The 17,857-nt window shown below is 43.1% G+C and overlaps 1 protein-coding gene across 9 annotated transcripts in view; it reads left to right on the top strand.

Moving 5' to 3' along the window:
* LOC140730770 (uncharacterized) overlaps positions 1–17,857 on the top strand; it is a 139,063-nt gene that overhangs the window by 46,599 nt on the left and 74,607 nt on the right. For all 9 annotated transcript variants that reach the window (XM_073051642.1, XM_073051649.1, XM_073051645.1 and 6 more), the window contains 3 exons: positions 4,025–4,135; positions 11,396–11,540; positions 16,767–16,866. In XM_073051642.1, coding sequence (XP_072907743.1) covers positions 4,025–4,135; positions 11,396–11,540; positions 16,767–16,866 — 356 coding nt within the window. The remainder of the gene's footprint in view (positions 1–4,024; positions 4,136–11,395; positions 11,541–16,766; positions 16,867–17,857) is intronic.

Here is a 17,857-nt window from a genome sequence, read left to right as displayed (position 1 = left end):
ATAGAGAGCATCCCACACTGCCATCATAGAGAGCATCCCACACTGCCATCATAGAGAGCATCCATCATAGAGAGCATCCTGCACTGCCATCCTAGAGAGCGTCCTACACTGCCATCATAGAGAGCGTCCTACACTGCCATCATAGAGAGCGTCCCACACTGCCATCATAGAGAGCGTCCCACACTGCCATCATAGAGAGCGTCCCACACTGCCATCATAGAGAGCATCCTACACTGCCATCATAGAGAGCATCCATCATAGAGAGCATCCTGCACTGCCATCCTAGAGAGCATCCCACACTGCCATCATAGAGAGCATCCCACACTGCCATCATAGAGAGCATCCCACACTGCCATCATAGAGAGCATCCTGCACTGCCATCCTAGAGAGCGTCCTACACTGCCATCATAGAGAGCGTCCTACACTGCCATCATAGAGAGCGTCCCACACTGCCATCATAGAGAGCGTCCCACACTGCCATCATAGAGAGCGTCCCACACTGCCATCATAGAGAGCATCCTACACTGCCATCCTAGAGAGCGTCCTACACTGCCATCCTAGAGAGCGTCCCACACTGCCATCATAGAGAGCGTCCCACACTGCCATCATAGAGAGCATCCCACACTGCCATCATAGAGAGCATCCCACACTGCCATCATAGAGAGCATCCTACACTGCCATCATAGAGAGCATCCTACACTGCCATCATAGAGAGCATCCTACACTGCCATCATAGAGAGCATCCTACACTGCCATCATAGAGAGCATCCTACACTGCCATCCTAGAGAGCATCTTACACTGCCATCATAGAGAGCATCCTACACTGCCATCATAGAGAGCATCCCACACTGTCATCATAGAGAGCATCCTACACTGCCATCATAGAGAGCATCCTACACTGCCATCCTAGAGAGCATCTTACACTGCCATCATAGAGAGCATCCTACACTGCCATCATAGAGAGCATCCCACACTGTCATCATAGAGAGCATCCTACACTGCCATCATAGAGAGCATCCCACACTGCCATCATAGAGAGCGTCCATCATAGAGAGCATCCTACACTGCCATCCTAGAGAGCATCCTACACTGCCATCATAGAGAGTGTCCCACACTGCCATCATAGAGAGTGTCCCACACTGCCATCATAGAGTGCGTCCATCCTAGAGAGCGTCCTACACTGCCATCATAGAGAGCATCCCACACTGCCATCATAGAGAGCATCCTACACTGCCATCATAGAGAGCATCCTACACTGCCATCCTAGAGAGCGTCCCACACTGCCATCATAGAGAGCATCCTACACTGCCATCATAGAGAGCATCCTACACTGCCATCATAGAGAGCATCCCACACTGGCATCATAGAGAGCATCCCACACTGCCATCCTAGAGAGCATCCTACACTGCCATCATAGAGAGTGTCCCACACTGCCATCATAGAGAGCGTCCATCATAGAGAGCATCCTACACTGCCATCCTAGAGAGCATCCTACACTGCCATCATAGAGAGTGTCCATCATAGAGAGCATCCTACACTGCCATCATATAGAGTATCCTACACTGCCATCATAGAGAGCATCCCACACTGCCATCATAGAGAGCATCCTACACTGCCATCATAGAGAGCGTCCTACACTGCCATCATAGAGAGCATCCTACACTGCCATCATATAGAGTATCCTACACTGCCATCATAGAGAGCATCCCACACTGCCATCATAGAGAGCATCCTACACTGCCATCATAGAGAGCGTCCTACACTGCCATCATAGAGAGCATCCTACACTGCCATCCTAGAGAGCGTCCTACACTGCCATCATAGAGAGCGTCCTACACTGCCATCATAGAGAGCGTCCTACACTGCCATCATAGAGAGCATCCTACACTGCCATCATAGAGAGCATCCTACACTGCCATCATATAGAGTATCCTACACTGCCATCATAGAGAGCATCCCACACTGCCATCATAGAGAGCATCCTACACTGCCATCATAGAGAGCGTCCTACACTGCCATCATAGAGAGCATCCTACACTGCCATCATAGAGAGCATCCTACACTGCCATCCTAGAGAGCGTCCTACACTGCCATCATAGAGAGCGTCCTACACTGCCATCATAGAGAGCATCCTACACTGCCATCCTAGAGAGCGTCCTACACTGCCATCATAGAGAGCATCCTACACTGCCATCATAGAGAGCATCCTACACTGCCATCATAGAGAGCATCCTACACTGCCATCCTAGAGAGCGTCCTACACTGCCATCATAGAGAGCGTCCTACACTGCCATCATAGAGAGCGTCCTACACTGCCATCATAGAGAGCATCCCACACTGCCATCATAGAGAGCATCCCACACTGCCATCATAGAGAGCATCCTACACTGCCATCCTAGAGAGCGTCCTACACTGCCATCATAGAGAGCATCCTACACTGCCATCATAGAGAGCGTCCTACACTGCCATCATAGAGAGCATCCCACACTGCCATCATAGAGAGCATCCCACACTGCCATCATAGAGAGCGTCCATCATAGAGAGCATCCTACACTGCCATCATAGAGAGCATCCCACACTGCCATCATAGAGAGCATCCCACACTGCCATCATAGAGAGCATCCTACACTGCCATCCTAGAGAGCGTCCTACACTGCCATCATAGAGAGCATCCTACACTGGCAACATAGAGAGCGTCCTACACTGTCATCATAGAGGGCAGCACCTCTCACAATATATAAGAACTACAAGAGTCTGTTAGGTCAGCACAGAAGGTCATTTGCTCTTGTCTGCCATCACCTACAGTATGTGTTCAGAACATTGAAGTGGGCTCGAAATCTCTGCAGATACTACCCGCCATGCAAGCTGCCTTCTACAAAAGCTCCCTTCTGGAAACTGCCATAGGCTATTTCCTAAAACAAAAACTTTATACTATCTTCCCTCAGGCAGTTAATCTGATCGACCTTTCTAGTTATCCCTGCTCTAACCCCACCCCTTTCTATTACCCCTATCTCTGCACTACAATGTAAACACTTTAAATCATTTTTATAAATGCTGTTTACATTGTAAATACGTGCTGGTATTTATGTATTTATTCAAATTTTATTCCATATCTGTACATGAATCTCCAATTCTATTTGTTAAATAGAATTGTTGAATGTTGTTGCTTTCTGTTTCATGCTATGCTCTGACCAATGCAGACAGTAAACTCCTAATACTTGTAAATATATAGGCAAATAAAATTGATCTTTGAATCCTTCTCAATGTATTTCCCAATGTAACATGGAAGATGCAGCACCCGTCCCTTTGCTGTGCCCTCCCCATTATCCACGAACACAGAAAGACCTTCCAGGAGAAACGGACGTTCTCTTGCACCTCTTCTAATTGGTGCACTTCACTTTCCGCACATGATGTGGTCCCTCGTGCAATTGAGATAACAAATTCAAAGTGGGCCATTGTTTTCTGATTTGTTGTTTAATTCAAAAGTTTATGTATGAGTAAACATGTTCTTCAGAGATATTATTTTTTTCAACTTTCCTACTATTTTGGGGTGGTGGGGTGGAGTACATCTCTACCAATGGAGGTGTGAGGTGCTCCTTCCCTCCACTGGTCTGCAGGTCACCCTTGGGCAAAGTATAGCACCTGCTTAGCCCCACGATCGTGGTCACGTGAAGCCATGGGAGCAGGTGGTGGATGGTCGTATGAGCAGCTGGTGCATATCTCAAGTCCTGGTTATGTGACCACTGATGCCAGGCAGACAATCTCTGCAGAGTACTGATAATGGCTGGGGTTGCATGTCTTGTAAAGACAAGAAGAAGGCAATAGCAAATCACTTCTGTAGAAAAATTTGCCAAGAACAATCGTGGTCATAGACCACGATCGCCTGTGTCAGATGACACGGCACATAATGTTGACGACTATTTTTAATAAGCATTTAGTTTTGTACTTGTGATCTATGAGTTTTGAAATTTTGTGTTAACAAGTTACTGCTAGTATAATTACTTCATTTTATTTCTCTGACAGATGATTCAAGTGCTGAATATTCTGTTCTGACCCAGTGTTCAGCTAATGAAAAGCCCAAGAGCCAGGTATCCAGACAGAAATCACAAGCAGAGGAACCAGAAACAAGTGTGGGTAAGATAAATGTCTGCTTGGTGGGGTTGGATCCTAATACTTTTGTGATCCAAAGGTTCCTCAGAGTTAGGAATGAGGCATAAAATTTGTCGCTTACGATTATTTTATTAAGCATTACAAGAACGAAGAACAATGGAAAGAAGGAAAAAAGCATGGTGAGAGACGAGAGGGGAAAAGAAAGGAGAAAGCAGGGAAGGAGTAGAGGAAAAGAGCCTGAGTGTCAGAGAAAAGAAAGAGAAGGAACAAAGGTAGTCTAGTCTTCTTATATCAGACCACTAATTCCATTGAGAGTCAACAGATAACAGTTAACCAATAAAATAGCCAGATTCAAATAATGTGACAACCACCACTGATACCAAGAGGTTTCCAGAAAAATACAGAGGCAATCGTAACCAATGAAAAACTCTCTGAACAATCACATGCATATAGGTGATTATATAAAAATACAAACAAGCACAAGAAAGTTACACTACAAGGGAAATAACAATTCTACAATCCAAACCAACAGTGGGCAAAGAAAGTTCAGAACTCTCAATTTATAGCGTTTGACCTTTCATCAAGGAAAAAAATACATACCATAAATTTCTCCCTGGAGATCATTCATGTGCCAGCTGAATAAGAGGCAAGAAGTTGGTAATTTCACAAAAATTTTTCAGGGTATGTACTTTACCTCACTCTGTCAATAATGGCATTTGTGTGGTCCAACAGAGAAAGGACTCAATTGATTAAAACTCCAAGTAACTTACGGTATGTGCATCACATGCGACATGCTGGAGGAACTCAGCAGGCCAGGCAGCATCTAGGAAAAGAGTACAGTCAATGTTTTGTCTTCTATTGAAATCAGGAATAATGTTCAACAATAACCTGAGAACAACAGTTTATAAAATGTGGGCACTTTGTGCAAGCACAGCATTTATTACTCATTTATATAGCAAGATAAAATGCAGCATCTTATTGTAATAATGGGCAGTATGGTAGCATAGTGGTTAGCATAATGGTTTGTGTCAGAGACACAGGTTCAGTTCCTGCCTCTGTCTGTAAGGAGATTATACATTCGCCCTGTGACCACGGGGAATGTCTCCCTCTGAGGGCAATGTCCCTCTCTGAAGCAAAGTATTCATTAAGCACTTCCCCTATTTCCTCCAACTCCAGGCAGATGTTTCCTTTTCTATCCCTGATGGTCCTGTCCTCATTCTAATCATTCTCCTGTTCTTCACGTATATGCAGAATACCTTTATGTCCTTAATCCTACTCACCAAGGCCTTCTCATGCCGCCTCGGTCCACTCTTAAGCTCCTTCCTGCCTACTTTGTAATTATCTAGAGCTTTGTCCGATCCTTGCTTCCTAAACAGTAAGTAGGTTTTTCTTCTGCTTAACTAGATGTTCTACATCTCTTGTCAACCAAGCTTTCTTCATCCTACTATTCTTTCTCTGCCTCAGTGGGTCAAACCTATCCAGAACCCCATGGAAATGCTCCCTAACAACCTCCACATTTCAATTGTGCATTTCTTTGAATGCGTCTGTTCCCAATTTACACTCGCAACTGCTTGCCTAATAGCATCATAATTCACACTCCCCCAATTAAATAATTTCCCATACCATCTAGTTCTATCCCTGTCCAAGACCAGGGAGGTTCCATCTTAAGGTCATGGAGTTCCATGTACTGACGTACGCTCTAAGTTCATCATCCTTGTTTCTGATATGTCTTACATTAAAATAGACACACATCAACCCATCTAGCTGTCTGCAATTAGGGCCTATTCACTGTCTGTCCTTCCTCATTGTCTGTGAAAGTCTCACTGCCTGAGAGATCTGACACCTGACCTGGTTCATTGCCTAGCACCAGATCCAGTATGGCCTTTCCTCCAGAAAACTACTCTACATCTTACATAGAACATAAAACAGCACAGTGCAGGAACAGGACCTCTGGCCCACAATATTGTGTTGAACCAAATAAAATTAGTAGTTAAATGGCTAACTAAACTAATTCCTTATGCTTACACAGTGTTAATGTCCCTCCATTTTCCTCACATTCCTGTGCCTATCTAAATGTCTCTTAAAAATCCCTCATGCACCTGCCTTCCCCCACCACTCCAGGCCACATATTCCAGACACCCTCCACTCCCTGTGTAAAAATTACTTGCCTCTCACATCTCCTTTACTTCTCTCATCTTAAATGTAAGTCTTCTGGTATTTGGCATTTCAATCCTTGGAAAAAGATACTATCTGTCTACTCTACTCTACCAATGCCTCTCATAATCTTGTAAACAAAAATTATTCTAAAATTAGTTTTGTGTTCTTTCCTGCTTCAGCTCAGGGTACTTGCATATGTATTTATAATGAAAAGGAGATGGCACAGGTGTTCAAGGCCACAAGAAAACACTTGGTTAGAACTAGAACAAGTAAAATACAAAAGGAAAAACAACTCTCTCTCTGTTTCTCTGTCTCTCTCTCTCTGTCTCTGTCTGTCTTTTCCTTTCTATCTGTCTCTCTCTCTCTGTCTCTCCCCCGTCTCTCTCTTTCTCCCCATCTCTCTCTCTCTCTCTCTCTCTCTCTCTCTCTCTCTCTCTCTCTCTCTCTCTCTCTCTCTCTCTGTCTCTCTCTCCCATCTCTCTTTCTCTCCGTCTCTCTCTGTCTCTCTCTCTCTGTCTGTCTCTCCCTATCTCTCTCTCTCTGTCTCTCCCATCTCTCTTTCTCTCCCTTTCTGTCTGTCTGTCTGTCTCTCTCTCTCTGTCTGTCTCTCCCTGTCTCTAAGTCTAACTCAGATTTGACATACTCTGACTTTTGAAATACTGTCGCCTGTCTCACCATTAGCCACCAGCTGTAGTCTAGCCTTGGATAAAACTCTCTTCTGTGCCAAGAAGGTGCCCCTTTTATACCCTTCAAAACTCCTTACACTGGTACTTTTCCACGTACCTACGAAATGACCTCACCTTCCCGTGAAAATCATGTTTTTCACCATCTTCCACTGTTGACGTACTGCCTTGACTTTCTCAAAACGTTGCTGTGGACTGGTTCTCTTGTACTTTCTGAAACCAATCCCTCTCCAAGCTGACAGCACTTTACCTTACAAACTTCCATTTTATTTTTGCATATCACATTTAACTATTTCCTATCAGATCTTCCCTCAGCCTCCGCGGCTTCCGAGCAAACAGCCCAGGTTTGCATGATGGAATTGCGGCCGTTTGTATATGATACACAGGTAGGTGGAGGGGCAGGTAGCATTGAGCAAGCAGGGAGCCTGCAGAAGAACTTAGACAGATTAGGAGAATAGACAAAGAAATAGCTCATGGAACATGGTGTAGGGAAACCCTATGGTAGAAGGAATAAAGATGTGGATTATTTTCTAAACGAGGAGAAAATTCAAAAATCAGAAGTGCAAAGGGATTTGTGAGTCCTTGTACAGGATTCCCTAAAGATTAACTTGCAGGTTAAGTCAGTGGTAAGGAAGGAAAATGTTAGCTTTTGTTTCAAGAGAAGTAGGACACTTAAGTAAGGATGTAATGGTGAGGCTTTGGAGAGGGTTCAGAGGGAGTTCACGAGAATGATCTCAGGAATGAAAGGGTTAACACATGAGGAGCATTTGATGGCTTTCAGCCTATATTCACTGGGCTTTAGAAGAATGAGGGGGGATCTCATGGAAACCTATCGAATATTGAAAGGCCTAGATGGAGTGGAGGTAGAGAGAAGGTCACCTATAGTGGGGGGAGGGGTCAAATCAAATCAAATTCAAGTTTAGTTATCATTCAACCATAAATGAATATAACTGTATGGAATACTGTTCCTCTGGAGCCAAAACATACACAGCATGTGAATCAGAATAGCGAGCAAAAAAAAACAGTCATGCAAAAAACATATATATAGCCCAAGTCCCTGAGCCACACGTCCCAAAGAGTGATGGTGCAGTTCTTGGCAGTGCACAGCCACTGCAAATCAACCTGTCATTCCACTGATTGAACACTGGAGGGTAGCACTGACAGGAGAAGCCAGTGCTACACCAACTCTGGCGTCTCCTCTCCTGGGCTGTGGCAGCAGGCAAGCCCGAGGCTTGAGGCCTAGTGCTCACCACAACTGAAGCTACACACTTCCCCACTGCCTGTCGCGCCACCAAACAAGGGTAACACTCTTGCAGCATCTTACATTTTCACTGTCCAACAGGGTCTTGCAATCGCAAGCGAAATGTCCAAGACAATCACCCGTGGTTATACTGCATGCCTCCTTCGCGCACCATTTGTGATGTCTTCAATGCCTTCCTTTAGCAAGCAGCAACAAGGTCTGCCCCCAGTGCATCACCTTTAAACTCAGTCCAGTTCTCCAACATCCAAACCAGCTTCCCTGATCAACGAGCAGCTCACTGATGGGGAAGATCTGCAGTACCTGAAGTTCTTGGAGTCCAGTATGGTTCTGCGAACACTAAAAAGACATTTAACAAAGAAAAAAAACACTTCTGGTTGGTCCCCGAGAGGCCACTGCATCCAAACACGCCGCCATCTTACCTGAGTCTTGGGTCTGAGGGGATAGCTTCAGAATAGAAAAATGTCCCTCTAGGAACAGAGGAATTTCTTTAGCCAGAGAGTGGTGAATCTGTGGAACTCATTTGCCACAGATGCCTGTGGAGGCCAGGTGATTTGGGCAATCTATATTTAAAGCAGAGAGTGATAAGTTCTTGATTAGTAAGGGCATTAATGGTTACGGGAAGAAGGCAGGAGAATGGGGTTGAGAGAGACAATAGAACAGTCATGATGGAATGGAGGAGTAGACTCAATGGGCCCAATCGCCAAATTCTGCTCTGAAGTTTTATGTTCTTATCTCCTTGGAATAAGGGCCAATGTTGTATCTGCCTTCCTAATCACTTGCTATACCGGCAGGGTAACCTGTATTTCTTGTGCAAAGTCATGGGAGGCCATCCTACAGGAGATGCCAGCCTTAAAGGGACTTACCCAGAGAAATGGTTTTCCAAATCCTGATCTCATCTGGCATATCAGTTAAATGGATAATCATTTACAAATTGAGCATTTAATTCAGTAAACGTGAATGGATAACTCTGTACCTCTTAGAATGTTTAAGTCTGCAGATAATTAACTTTCATTTAACTTTAAATTTCCTTAACTTTGCTCATTTAAATAGGGTTATGCTTAGGCTCAGTGTTGCTCAGCTGATTAAACGGTGGTACTTAATTTATGTAAAGTCTGTAAAATTATGTTGTTTCCTGTCTTGGTTAAGATTATCTCTGTGCAGCTCAACCATTGATCGTTAAAACAGATTATTTTGGGCTGTATTTCTGAAACCTGCATTTTATTTTGTGGTTGCCCATGGTTAGACTTCAGAATCCAAAGAATCAGAATCAGGTTTAATATCACTGGCACTTGTCGTGAAATTTGTTAACAGTACATTGCATAATAAAGAAAGAAATTCACAGTTTGTATATACAGTATGCATGTGTGTGTGTGTGTGTGTGTGTGTGTATGTTGTTGAGTACCATCGATATCTATATCCATTGATAAGTGATAGAGATAACTGATTTAATTTAACTATTTTATTTATATTCTATGTAATGCCCTAGTTCATATTTTTACTGTTATGCTGTATGTATTTCTTTGTAGCAGTTCTGTAAGAGCAGTCTGTTCTGTTTTCAGCTGTTTGGGTTATTGTTGAAGATAAGAGATGAGGAGAAATGTGTGCCATCCAGTTAGGATGGTCGAATTAAGAGGAGGTTTCTCTGGTCAGGGGCACTGAGGTTGGGCTTGGGGCTTTTGTTCGAGAGGAGATGAAGAAGGAAGGGGTCGAGATCGATTGAGCATCGGTGATCATCGGTGGTGAAACTTTGAGCTCCAACTTGTACACTTGAGTCCTCAATCTTGTCCTCAATCTCATGAGTTTGGCAGGGCCGGAAGTTATTTTCTCTAGTCTTACGCAGCCAAGGAAACCAGGGGGTTTCATTTATATATAAATAGTTAAATTAGATCAGTGATCTCTGCCCTATCACTTATCAATGGGTAAGCAATAGGGAAGTAGTTCTTCATGTGAAGAGCAAGCCTGTGCTGATTCAGATCCCATCTCTTCATCCTGAGCGAGTACATCTCACATCTCACTTCCGTGTAGCTCCTCCTCACCAGGTACCGGACTGAGCTAGAGAACCCAGTCATTTCTAGTGTCTCACTCGGTCAGATGCCTCCTGAGGAAAATCACCAGTCAACACAAATGCTGGAAGGTTCCATGTACCCTGGGGCAAAGTGAGTGACTGTCTACACTGGAGTGGGAAAGTGAGTGGTCAGAATCTTGCCAGCTTGTTGAGAGGCAAATGATTCCATTTGTTCACTGTGGAGCAAAGGCAAGTGCCGATATTACAACAGATTGGTAGGCCAGACGTTTCATCTCAGCAATGACTTCTGTGCTTTTCCTCCAGACGGACTTCTTCCGAATCGTGAGCCATGATAATTTCCTATGACCTCCTTCATTTTGAGAGCTATCTCATCTGCTTTTCTATCCTTCTGAAATGTCCATTCCCCTTATTGTCAGGCTTATCCACCCAGCAACTGTGCCTGTATTATTTCTATTTGATGATGATGGGAGCCAGAGAAGCCCATGTATCTCTGTGTGTCTCCATTTAAATTAACAAGATTAAATTAGTGAGATTTGATCATCTCATTCTCATTTTTGCCACAAGTTACCCACCACATACTTTCCTCAAGGCTAACCCCTGCCGACCAGCTCGCTTGTCCTCATTGGTCGCTCCCTGGAGGTCAAACTGGACCGCCTCCATCTGTAGCTGACCTAGCACGAGATGAGGAACTGCTGTGTGCATGTTCTTACAGAAACATTGCTGCAGGAAAACATCCCAGGCACAGCCATCAGTCTTCAGCCCATACCGCACAGGGACCTGTCCTGATATTATTTTGTGAGCGTATATGCTGGATCCAATGATATGTGCTGTGTGCAGTACGTGACAATCCTAAGGAAGGGTCTCAGCCAGAAACGTCGATGTTTACTCTTTCCCATTGATGCTGCCTGACCTGTTGAGTTCCTCCAGCATGTTGTGTGTGTTGCTTTGGATTTCTAGTATCTCCAGACTTCCTCGAGTCTGTGACTGTATGTCATGTGTTTTGTACCTTGGCCCCAGAGGAACAACTGTTTCGTTTTGCTGTATACATGCATGTGGTTGGAGGATATCAACTGCTAAAACATTATACTTACTGCATGAATGCGATAAACTGTTGAAAACAATTCAGTTTGTTTTAATTAAATCTGCCGTTTCTTTAGACAAGAGTATCCTTGAGGATGAAAACTATCCTGGAAATCTTTCTCCAATCAATGAAGAGAAAGCTGAGCAAGGAGGAGAGCAGCGTGTTGTCACTCCTTTTGGAATTAAAACAAATTCTAAGAAAATGGGGCGACTAGAGGAAAGGTAAGAGTAAAGACCATTTGGTGATGAGTGTTTATAATGAATTGAAGGATTATAATGATACATATTAGTACAATCGTTCTCTATGTCAAGATTTGCTTACACATCATGTGATTGTTTTGTATCTGCAGACTACATTTGGGATATGGTGTTCAGTTCTGGAGACCTCATTACAGGAAGGCTGTGGAAGCTTTAGAGAGGGTGTAGAGCAAATTTACCAGGATGTTGCCTGAACTAGAGGGCATGTCTTATGAATTTAGAATGAGCAAGCTAGGGCGTTTCCCTTTGGAGCAAAAGAGGACAAAAGGTGATTTCATAGAGGTGTACAAGATGATAAGAAGCATAGATCGAATGGAGAGCCAGAGAAGATCTCCCAAGTTGGAAATAGCTAATCTAATGGTGATGGGTGTGTGGTGTCAGAGGCTGATATATTAGGGGCATTTAGGAAACTTTTAGATAGACACATGGATGATAGAAAAATGGAGGGATATGCAGGAGGGAAGGGTTAGACTGATTCTAGAGTAAGTTAAAGGTTTGGCACAGCATCAAGGGCTAAAGGGCCTGTACTGTGCTATCATGTTCTATATTCTATGTAATCTTTGGAAGTGAGTATGAATTGTTTAGGTAAAGTTTGCCAAGAATGAATAAGTCTTAGTGCAGATACCTCAACAGTAGGTGCCACTACAGCACCTATTAACTCCATTTACAAACTGACGGCCCAAATTATTCATTCCACATGGACTATTTGTTTTAGAATTTATGCGTGCTGCTTATTTTATTGTCCCTCCCTTACCCACAACCTCACACCGGTTAAAGGATTACAGTTCAGCACGCAGACGTTCAACCTTACTTCATTATCTAACCCACACCACCTGAAGTCCACCGCCACCCTAGTTCTCAAGAATCACTTCCTGAAATCTTCGCTTCTTCAGTTTTTTTAGAGAGCCGTATTGTAATCAAACCAAGCGAACACAGTATTATGATATGTAAATCACGTTTGACAAATCTGCCAGAAGTCTTTGAGGATCATTCAATCATAATAGATAGAGAAGAATCTGTATATGTAGTATATTTGGATTTTTGGAAGCCGCTTAATAATGTGTCACATAGAGACTGGTGCACAAGGGCTAGTGGCATTAGGAGGTTGTGTGTTAATATAGAATGAAGACTAGTTATTGTACAGAAGACAGAGAGCCAGAATAAATGAGTCATTTTTACAGTGAAAGAAGACAATATAAAGTTTCCCAGGGATCAGTTCTTGGTTTTTAATTATTTATTTTCTAGTGTAATCTGTTTTGTCTTATGCTTTTGTGATATCATTCTGGAGGAATGTTGTCTCGTTTTTTAACTGCATTGCATTTGTGGTTTCTAAATGACAATAATCTGAATCTGAATCTGTATTGTTTATATTGAGTGACCCGGCAGAGGGGGCAGAGTAGAAGATTTCTAAGTTTGCCAATGACAGGAAAGTAGGTGGAAGGGCATGTTGTAATGAGCATATGAGGACTCTTTCTAGTTTGAATGAGTGGGTGAAACTTGAAGGAAAGTGTGAAATATTGCAATTCAGCAGACTGTTAAATAAATAGAGGAGGCTCGAAGGTGAGAAAAGTATATAGAGGTTTCCAGGTATTACTGTGCAAAAATCACAAAACTTCAGTGGGCAGGTCCAACAGGTGGTTAAGAAGGCAAAAGGTATGGGAAGTATTGTTACAATTGTGCAGAGTATTGATGAGGCCGCATCTGGAATCTGTACACATTTTCCCTTTATTTAAAACAGAATATACTAGCACTGGAAGGAATGCAAACGAGTTTCATGAAGCTAATTTCTCGGAGGAGACAGTTGTCCTATCATGAGTGGCTAAAAAAATATTCTATATTGTTTGGAGTTTAGAAGAATGAGGGAATACCTTATCGAAACATCTGGTATTGGTATTAGGAGCCAGTCTTTAAAAAATGAAGTGTGAATTTTCGTCCACAGAGTTGTGGAGCTTAGATCATTTGGGTGGAGAAGCAACACCTTATATTCTTTCTGGCATGAATATCGATTTCTCCTTCCGGTAAAAAAAAATTTCCTCACCCTCCCCTCTTTTATTCTCCATTATAGGAAAGTTATTAATGTGGTTAGAGCATTGGCTGATTGGTCGGGGGCAGCGAGTGGGAATAAAAGGATCCTTTTCTGGTTGGCTGCCACTGTCTAGTGGTGTTCTGCAGGGCTCGGTGTTGGGAACCACTTCTTTTTATGCTGTGTATAAATGATTTAGATGATGAAATAGATGGCTTTGCTGCAAGTTTGCAGATGATATGAAGATTGGTGGAGGGGCAGGTAGTGTTGAGGAAACAGGTAGGATGCAGAAGTACTTGGACGGATTAGGTGAATAGGCAAGAAAGTGGCAAATGAGACACAATGCTGGAAAACACATGGTCATGCACTTTAGTAGTAGAAATAAAACTGTGGACTATTTTCTAAACGGGGTTAAAATCCAAAAATCTGAGAAAGGACTTGGGAGTCCTTGTGCAGAACACCCTAAAGGTTAACTTGCAGGTTGAGTCAGTGGTGAGGAAAGTAAATGCAATGTTAGCATTCATTTCAAGAGGTCTAGAATACAAGAGCAAGGATGTGATGCTGAGGCTTTATAAGGCACTAGTGAGGCCTCACCTTGAGAATTGTGAACAGTTTTGGGCTCCTTGTCTTAGAAAACTTGTGCTGGCATTGGAGAGGGTCCAGAGGAGGTTCACAAGGATGATTCTGGGAATGAAAGGGTTATCATACTAGGAACGTTTGATGGCTCTGGGTCTGTACTCGCTGGAATTCAGAAGGATGAAGGGGGATCTCATTGAAACCTTTCAAATCTTGAAAGGCCTAGACAGAGTAGATGTGGAAAGGATGTTTCCCATGGTGGGAGAGTCTAGGACAAGAGGGCCCAGCCTTGGGATAGAGGGGTGCCCTTTCAAAACAGAGATGCGGAGAAATTTCTTTAGCCAAAGGGTGGTGAATTTGTGGAATTTGTTCCACATGCATCTGTGGAGGCCATGTCACTGGGTGTATTTAAGGCAGAGTCTGATAGGTTTTTGATTGGACGTGGCATCAAAGGTTAAGGGGAGAAGGCTGGGAACTGGGGTTGAGAAGGAGTAAAAAAAGGATCAGCCATGATTGAAAGGCGGAGCAGACTCAATCAGCCAAATGACTTAATTCTGGTCCTATGTCTTATGGTCTTATTCTGGCCTCTTATCTCTTCTCACTTTCCTATCACCTCCCTCTGAGTCCCCTCCTCCTTCCTTTTCTCCTATGGTCCACTCTCCTTTCATATCAGATTCCTTTCTCTCCAGCCCTTTACCTTTCTTACACACCTAGCTTCACCTATCATCTTTGAGCTATTCTCCATCCCTGCCCCCTATCTTTTTATTCTGGGATCTTCCCCCTTCCTTTCCAGTCCTGAAGAAGGGTCTAGATGTGAAATGTTGACTGTTTATTCCTTTCCATAGACCCGCCTGACCTGGTGAGCGATATTTCCAGCATCTGCAGACTTCCAAAGTCAAAGTCAAAATTTATTATCAGAATACATACATATCACCACATACAACCCTGAGAGTCTTTCTGTAGGCATACTTAGCAAATCTATAGAACAGTAACTGTAAACAGGACCAATAGACAACAAACTGTGCAAATGCAGATATGAATAAAAAGCAATAAATAACAAGATTTTAAAAAGTCCTCAAAACGAGTGTAGTTATCCCCTTTTACTGCCTGATGGTTGAGGGTAGTAACTGTTCATGAACCTGGTGGTGCGAGTCCTGAGGCTCCTGTACCTTCTACCTGATGGCAGCAGTGAGAAAAGGGTATTACCCTGGGTGGTGAGGATCTTTGATGATGCTGTTTTTCTATGGCAACGTTTCATATAAATGTGCTCAATGGTCGGGAGAGTTTTATCCGTGATGTACTCAGCCAAATCCATTACCTTTTGTAGGATTTTTCACTCAAAGGCAGTGGTGTTCCCATACCGGGCCGTAATGCAGCCAGTCAGCACACTTTCCACCACACACCTATAGAAGTTTGCCAAGGTCTTCGATGACATGTTGAAACTCCGCAGACTCCTGAGGAAGTAGATGCATTGTTGTGCTTTCTTTGCAATTATATTTATACGACGGTCCAGGACAGGTTTACTGAGATAGTGACACCAGGAATTTAAATTCACTGACCCTCTCCACCTCTGACCCTCCAATGAGTACTGGCTTACAGACTAACTGTTTCCCTCTCCTGAAGTCTACAATTAGTTCCTTGGTCTTGCTGACATTGAGTAAGAGGTTGTTGTTATTACACCACTCAGCCAAATTTTCAGTCTCCCTCCTGTATGCTGATTCATCATCCCCTTTGATAGAGCCCACAACAGTGATGTCATCAGCAAACCTGCATATGCATTTGGAGCTGTACTTCGCCACACAGTCATAGGTGTAAAGCGAGTGGAGCGGGAGGTTAAGTACACATCCCTGTGGTGCTCCTGTGCTGATGGAGATTATGGAAGAGACGTTTTTGCTCATCCAGACTGACTGGAGTCTACAAGTGAGGAAATCCAGGATCCAATTGCACAAAGGGGTCTTTGAGTTTACTGATTAGTTTTGAGGAGATGTTTAAATCATTCGGGCTACTTAAGGAAGAAGTAGATAGGTTTTTGAAAGCCAGGGCTTTGGGGAACTGGAACGGAAGAAAAGATGAGGCTTGGTGTAGGTTAGCCATGATCATATTCCATACCAATGCTCTTATTTTCCAATGTTCTGATGTTCTACTGATGATAGGTTTCCTTTCCTGAAAGGCATTAGTGATTCAAATAGTATTGTACAAACCTGTGTTCGCAGAGCAACCATTACTGAGGCTAGAGTTCCAAAAAATATCCAGATTTTATTTAATTATTTCAATTTAAATTGTGAGATGATCAGATTTGATAAGAACTCTGGTCGCCAATACATTATCCTAACTTGCATGGTTGCCAGTCCATTTGAAACTCATAACATGGGTCTGATGGACACCGGTGAGGACAGAAAAGGGGTATAGAATATAAGTAAGGCTTGACCAGAAATGTTGACTCTTTTTCTTTTTACAAATGCTGCCTGGCCCACTGAGCATTTTCAGCACTTTCTGATCTTATCTCAACAATCCTTACAGCAAATTAAGTGCATTAACGGTCTAAAACAAGTAGAAGATACAACACTAACTACAATTGCTTTTCCTTTTAGACCTATCAGACCTGGAATTGATGAAAAGCAAAAGACTTTTGAAGATTTTGTTGAAGAACAACTTAAGGTGGATTCAGAGTTATTTCAACAAGATCTGCAGGTATACAGGTTACTTTTCACTGACACATAGATTTCTTGTCACATGACCCAGTTCCTCAAGGTCGCCACGTTACTTAACTGATGTTGCATGCTTTAGATTTTAATCTATGATTTTAAATGTTATGTCAGACTGCAGGAATCTTAGCAATTAATGGGAGGTGAGAATTCCTGGGTTTAGCTGGAGAGAGAGAACTTTGGAAATTGGAGCAGGATTAGACTATATGACCTGCCCGAATCTGTGCACTATTCAATATTGCTCTTGAACAACTGGATTTTATACGGTCTCCATACCCTATGATTTTCTGATCAATGTGTATTGTACAAAATTTGTTTTGTTTCGTGTAGTGTCTGTAACATAGAAAGACAGAGTCAAAAGTGCAAGTACATGTTACACACAGGTTCAAGGAAAAGCTTACTTGCAGCAGCAAAGCAGGAAGGTAGCAGTTTTTTTTCCGAGTAGCTCGGACCCGGGCCTGTGTTTGATCATGACCACGGTTCCAACTTCCGACAGGCTTGACTCGCCGGGATTTGCTGGCGGCAATGTCATTGTCCTGGCATGGAGACAGCAGCAGGTGGTTCTGCAAACAGTTCGGGGTAAGAGCTGTTCACGGATTGCAGAAATGGTGATGTGAAATGTCAAGGACATGTCTAGCAGAAAATTGACTCCACTTCGCTGCAGGTTTTGACAGAAAGGATGTTGTTGTACACTTCTTACAAAAGAAACGTATGAGCAGCATTCACAAGGAAAACATAAATTAAACACAATTTTTACAAACAAGAACGCATTGGCACAGAAGTAATGGCTCCCAAGCGGGGAAGATTGTAGAATGCTTATGAGATTGCTTTTTAGAGCAGATTGTGGTAGAGTCCACTAGGGGAAAGCTAATTCTGGATTGGGTGTTGTGTAATGAACCAGATTGATTAGAAAACTTAAGGTGATCCAAATATGATAGAATAAACCTTGCAGTTTGGGAGGAAGAAGATAAATTCAG

Source organism: Hemitrygon akajei, chromosome 7 (assembly GCF_048418815.1).
Source record: "Hemitrygon akajei chromosome 7, sHemAka1.3, whole genome shotgun sequence".
Classification (NCBI taxonomy): Eukaryota; Metazoa; Chordata; class Chondrichthyes; order Myliobatiformes; family Dasyatidae; genus Hemitrygon; species Hemitrygon akajei.
This window is presented reverse-complemented; position numbering and strand designations above follow the sequence as displayed.